The sequence below is a fragment of the Cicer arietinum genome, chromosome 1 (assembly GCF_000331145.2).
Source record: "Cicer arietinum cultivar CDC Frontier isolate Library 1 chromosome 1, Cicar.CDCFrontier_v2.0, whole genome shotgun sequence".
NCBI classification, from domain to species: Eukaryota; Viridiplantae; Streptophyta; class Magnoliopsida; order Fabales; family Fabaceae; genus Cicer; species Cicer arietinum.
This window is the reverse complement of record NC_021160.2, coordinates 52,205,896-52,212,607: the sequence shown is the minus strand read 5'-3', so window position 1 is coordinate 52,212,607 and position 6,712 is coordinate 52,205,896. Positions and strand designations below refer to the sequence as shown.

Genomic DNA, 6,712 nt, shown 5'->3' with positions numbered 1-6,712 from the left:
ACTTATATCATATTTTATATATATATATATATATATATATATATATATATATATATATATATATATATTTATATATCGTAATATGCAAGCAATAATTAAAATACTTGGCATGACAAGCTATGAAAATGACCCTGTATATAATTTCCAAAACATACCATAGTTTTTAAGGAGAAAAGTGGTTGGAATAAATTTCTCTCCTCACAAAGAAAAGCATACCATAAAGAAAATTGAAAAGAATATGGAGATAAGTCCTTATAACACTTCAAAGAAAACAACAAAGTTGAAGTTGAAGAAGCATCAAAGCAATAATCATATTGTTCATCATCATGAAGCATCCATAGACATGCATAGATCATCAACATCTTCAGATTCTAATAGTGAAACATGTCATGATCATGATCATGATCATGATCAAGATGGTAATATTAAATGGTCCTCCAAACTTCTCAAAGATTGTGCAAAAGCTATATCCGATAGAGATTCGTTGAAAATTCACCATCTTCTTTGGATGTTAAACGAGTTAGCTTCTCCTTATGGAGATTCCGACCAAAAACTAGCTTCATATTTTTTACAAGCTCTATTTTGCAAGGCAACACAATCAGGTGAAAAGTGTTACAAGACTCTATCCTCAATAGCTCAAAAGAATCACTCTTTTGATTCAGCTAGAAAATTAATACTCAAGTTTCAAGAGGTAAGTCCTTGGACAACTTTTGGACATGTGGCTTCAAATGGTGCAATTTTGGAAGCTTTAGAAGGTGAAACTAAACTTCACATAATTGATATTAGCACCACCCTTTGTACTCAATGGCCTACTCTTTTAGAAGCTTTAGCTACAAGAAATGATGAAACTCCTCACCTTAAGCTCACACTTGTGGTAATGAATTCTAGCAATAATGTTGTTATGAAGGAAATTGGTCAAAGAATGGAGAAATTTGCTAGGTTAATGGGAGTACCTTTTGAATTGAATGTTATTAGTGGTTTGAATCATCTAAGAGAATTAACAAAAGAGAGACTTGGAGTTCAAGAGGGTGAAGCAATAGCATTGAATTGTGTTGGAGCAATGAGAAGAGTTGAATTAGAAGAAAGAGGGGGTGTGATTAGCATGTTTAAATCACTTTGTCCAAAAGTTGTAACATTTGTTGAGGAAGAAGGTGATTTTTGTAGCTCAAAGGATGATTTTGTGAAATGTTTTGAAGAGTGTCTTAGGTTTTACACACTTTACTTTGAGATGTTGGAGGAGAGTTTTCCACCAACAAGTAATGAAAGGTTGATGTTGGAAAGAGAGTGTTCAAGAAGCATAGTTAGGGTTTTGGCTTGTAGTAATGAATTTGATCATGAAAATAATATTGGTGATAATTGTGAGAGAAGGGAGAGAGGAAAACAATGGTGTAAAAAGCTTAGCAATGAATTTTCACCATATGGATTTAGTGATGATGTTGTTGATGATGTAAAAGCATTGCTAAAAAGGTACCAAAGTGGTTGGTCACTTGTTGTTCCTCAAGGAGATGATAATCAAACAGGAATTTATCTCACATGGAAGGAGGAGCCAGTTGTTTGGGCATCATCATGGAAACCCTAGCTATAATTAATTATATATATATTATCATTATACACAAAACAATGAAGAGTGTTAATTATAAATTTAAGGATATGTTTGGTTTGGTTTGTGTTGATAGCAATTTGGATTGGATGTAATAGAAACCAAAATATATTATATATATGGATTTTTCTTTTAACTCTCTCTTTTGATTTTTATAATTTGTAATCTTTCTCATGTCCAATCCTTTAAAGAGCTTAGGAGTTTGTGTTGTTACAAAGCTCTTTACACTTTCTTATTATAATTTGTTATAATAAATTCAATATATTGTTCTATAATTTGTTTGAAGGTGTTTGCACTTGTGTGCTCTTTTGTATGAATCCCATGGCTGGCTTTCTTTCTTTTCGTATAAGGATTATATATTTCCTTTATTTACTTTTTCTTTCATGCATTGGTACCTCAGCTTGTCAGATTTCATATATTAATTACTTAGCATATTCCTCCTTTTTCTACAAGGATTTGATTTATTTTTTTTAATAATAGGATTTTAATTATTTCTGATTGTTAAATAATTAATATGAATTTGTTCATGAATAATAATTAAAAATAACATGGTTAGTCCCTTTGTTGTAAGAATTATTTCTATCATTCTCTTTAACATTATGGTCCCTTTTTTAGAGACTTATTTTTTTTAACACCATTTTTAAATTCACTTCAATCATTTTAATTTATCACATTTTTCTCTTTGCTTCCATCGAATATAATTCATATTTATATGGTTTATAAATATAGTGTAAACTGCACAAAATTATAATGTGAATTATTATTCATGTAATGGGAAACAAAAATTCTTCATTTTATAGTTTTATTTTCTGATTATAATTAACACACAACTTAAGAAATTGAATTGCGTGTGTATTGATATATGATATTCTTTTATTATTCCTTCCCATAGTGTAAGTTATATATAATTTAAAATTTTTCTTAACAAGAAAATTCAAGCATATATATTTTTTTTTAATAAAGCATGAATAAAAGATAATGAGTTTATTTTTGTACACACAGACAAAAACACAATAGTTTTTTAGTTTAATTAATAAATGATATATACTGTGTTTTACACTAACATCTAAGGAAAATAATTCATTTTACTATATTATATCATTAATTTCCCAATGTAATTACAAAAATGATGTTATTAAACAAAAATATTAAATTTTTATTAGACCCCGATATAAAATTAATTGATATTTTTCATACTTATACACGTTAGAGATAATTTGTACCACATTATTAATGAAAAAATTAATCGAATATTATATATACTTGACATCATCACATTACTTTATGTATATCTATCACTATCACCACAATAAATAGCTCAACTTCCAAAAAGAACAAAGCAAGAAGATAATCTAAAATTTCATCAATATCACCACAATAAAATAGCTTAACTTCGAAAAAGAACAAAGCAAGAAGATAATCTAAATTTCAATTAAGATGAGATGTGAATTGTGCATGTAGATAACTCGGTTGGTGAAACTCTAAAGGAATTCTAATTCGGGATTTTGAACTCAAGTTCTAAAAACTAATAGTCACTAATTTATTATCAATTATTGTTTACGCACGTCTAAAAAAATGGGGTGTGACAATAGTCAAAATAATATATACTTTTATAATTATATAATACATGTTTTCTTTTACAATAGTAATAATAGATGTTGATTTTGTTACATCATACGAAAATTTAGCATACCATTGAAATAGTAGGGGTAATAAGACATATTGCATGTTTGGAACAATGTGAATTTGTTACTGTGAGTCATCGTAATAAAAGCAATAATTTATAATTTTTATAAAATTTCCATAGTGTAATTTCAATAAAAACATATACATAATAAAGAAATCAGGTCGGTCTAATATATAGAAGTGTAAAATAATTTTATAAAAAGAAGTTCAAAGAGCATAAGCATAATAGTAAGTATATATATTATAAGTGAGCATCTATTATCTCCTAAAGTAATATAAGTTATTTTATTTAATTAAATAATGAATTCTCCCAACTCAATTATCTAATCAAAACCATATGTATATATAGATGACCCTTCCACACGATCCTTTAACTTTTTTTCGCATTAAAAAGGTAATTGGGTGGAAAGGGGAGACCTTAGTGGGAAACATGGAAATGTACATGATGTGCTATAATTTCAAAAAGTTGTAATGAACATCTATCTATATACAACTGTTTTGTAGAATATTTTCCAGGTGCTATATTCCATGTGCCACGGCATAGTTTTTCATCCCTTATAATCGCAAACTCTAATGGATTAGTATTAAAATATCCATTTAAAGTTTAATAAAAATCAATGATATTTTTCAATAGTATAAATTAATGAATATCATAATCTTTAAGGTTGAAAAGATAATTTGATTGATATTAATCCGACAGATTGAATTTTGAAAGACGTATTTTTTTTTTTTATCGAATTACTATGTAATTGTATAAGTATAAAAATTAAAAAATTGTTAACTTATACTTCTAAAAAATATCATCGATATTTATTAAATTTTAAATAACTTTTAAGCAATAGTCTAAAATATTGTCCACCTCTTATAGTTCTCCTTTTATTTAGTCAAATGGGTTTGCTTTTGTTGCAGCAAGCAATTATATGAGCTAGTGTGTGATCAACTAAAGTTTTATATTTGAAAGACAACGTGTAAATTATAAATCTCTCACTTTGAACAAAATAACTAAAAATAATATAAATTGGTCTTAACTTAACATTTATTAGATTTACTTAACATTTATAAGATTTACTTGGTGATTAAAGTGAACTGATCAAGGAGTATAATTGATAACGAGACTCGACATTTTATTTTTACTCACAACATAATACTAACATAATATTTGTCATTATAAAGATAGTTTTATTCTACTAAAAACATTGTCACAACAATAATTCAATTTAGTACGAGAGAAATGGATAATTCTTACAGCTAGTCTATTAATTAAAAAATTAGTTGCGTGGAGTTAGAATTTGTACTAACAATAATGCATGTGTTTGTCATTTGCTTGTCGACTAGTAGCATGTCTTAATTGGCTCCAGAGACATGTGTCGTTGGTAGACCTAATAAGGTCTAATTTTTTTTCTCAATACCTTCTCCCAAAACTTGAATATGAATGATAGTATTTAGACTTGACTAAAATTTTGACCTAACATATGCATCCTATATTGAAATTAAGTCAACAAACATACCAACAAGTTGGATTGAAAATGGTTGGATTACATAAATAGATTATCTGCAATCATATTTGACAATAGGATAATTATTAATAATCTATAATTTTTTTTATTTACAAAATTTAAATTTATTCCATTCAATTTCAATCAAAAGACCTTGAAAGCATTGATTGCAGGACCACATAATTCTCTAATTCCACACCCCACTCTCTAAACATTAGACCTAGTTATAGTAGTAAAGTTGTAACAAATATGCATACACAAGTTATAATTTATCCATTGAACAAATTAATTTCAATTACCCTAGTTAATGAATTAATGAGTTGTTTACAATTGGGAGGTAGAATGTGAAAAAAGAAGAGGGGGCCATATATGATAGACTTTGTGCTGTGTGTACCTTTCGGTTGAGTGATTTGAATAGCATATTTGCCTTTAAACGACCTATAACTCGTGCCTTCTTTAGCTTTTATGAGCCAACATTATATAGTGGCAAGCAACTTTTTTGGATTTAGATTGGACTTGTGTTGGCTTGCTAGATATTAATTACTACTCTTTTATGTGTCACTTGCTTATCACATACCTTGGAATATAACTTATACTCTTTGTTTCTCTCTCTCTCTCGTTCATATAGATATATGCAATATAACTCACACATCTTACATACATCACGACAAATACATAATTTACATATGCTTCCCGATCAAATTATATCATAACTTTTGCTTATAGGGATAATTGATTTCCATAGTTCAAACAACCAACTGATGGAAGAATAATAAAATCAAATTGAAGTCTAACATTGGATAATATAAAGACAACTTTAGTGTCTCAAACTCTAAGCAAAGTCAGGTTCCGTAAAAAATAAATAAATAAATAAAAAAGCAAAGTGAGGGGAAATACAATGTGATTGAACCATGAGTCATATATTCTCATACTTTAATCACTAAAAACCAATATATAAACTATGAGTTCTTCGACCCACCACTTTTATAAGTGATGAACTATAGATCACTATTTAAAAATAATTGATAATTCCAATGGCAATCCTCGATACTCTTTAAAAATAATAGTTTATAATATTTATATTCATATATATATATATATATATATATATATATATATATGATCATTTAACGTCTATTTTTAAGAGATGACGTTTGTGATAGTTGAAGTTTAAAAAAAAAATAAAACTAGTTGATATTAGAATTTACCATTAATCCAAATTATAATATAAATTATGGTCTAACCTAAACCGGTATTTAAAAAATATTTAGAATTCTAACAACTAAAGACGTTGTCTCTTAGAAATAGATATTAATTATCATCTTCATTTTTATCACTAAGATAATAATTTAAACGAAATAATTTGATAAAAATAAATATAAATATATATATATCTCGTAGTATAATATATAAACAAAGAAATCCCTTATAAATTCAAGAATATTGCTTTTTCTTTTATTAATAATTTAATTTTAGAAGATTCGTTGTTTGTTAACTGTCTTTAAAAGAGGAGAGATGAGAAATTGTGAGCGAAATACAAAGTTTAGTTGATTTTTTCTCTTTGAAACTTTGTAAAGTGTTGTGTATTTAGCAAAAACAGAACTTAAAAAAACATGTATTGTTGCTATAAATTAATTTTACCTGAACCATTCAATGATAATCCACTATTTCGACGTGCCATCCTATTCATATAAATGTATTTTAAATTTGATTATATGAAATAGTAAAACAGTGAATTTTGTACCCAAAAGAAAAATGACTGAACATGGATGGTGCATTTTGGATCAAACCAAGTAAAAAAGAGATTGGGCCCAGACAAACAAAGCCCAAATTGTATGCAAAAATGGCCCGATTTCATATGTTGGCCCAAAAAGCGTGTGGAGTAGAAATTTCCAATCTAGGGTTTAGTTTATGAACTCTTACGAAGAGC

General features: G+C 27.4%; 1 protein-coding gene across 1 annotated transcript; it reads left to right on the top strand.

Moving 5' to 3' along the window:
- Window positions 1-112: 112 nt before the first annotated feature.
- Window positions 113-1,736, top strand: LOC101501941 (protein SHORT-ROOT-like). Its single transcript, XM_004486834.4, has one exon. The coding sequence runs from the start codon at window positions 239-241 to the stop codon at window positions 1,577-1,579; it is 1,341 nt and encodes a 446-aa protein (XP_004486891.1). The 5' UTR covers window positions 113-238; the 3' UTR covers window positions 1,580-1,736.
- Window positions 1,737-6,712: the final 4,976 nt, after the last annotated feature.

Bases quoted from the DNA above. Each gene is read 5' to 3' on its own strand.
- LOC101501941 (XM_004486834.4), top strand. From the start codon at position 239: ATGGAGATAAGTCCTTATAACACTTCAAAGAAAACAACAAAGTTGAAG.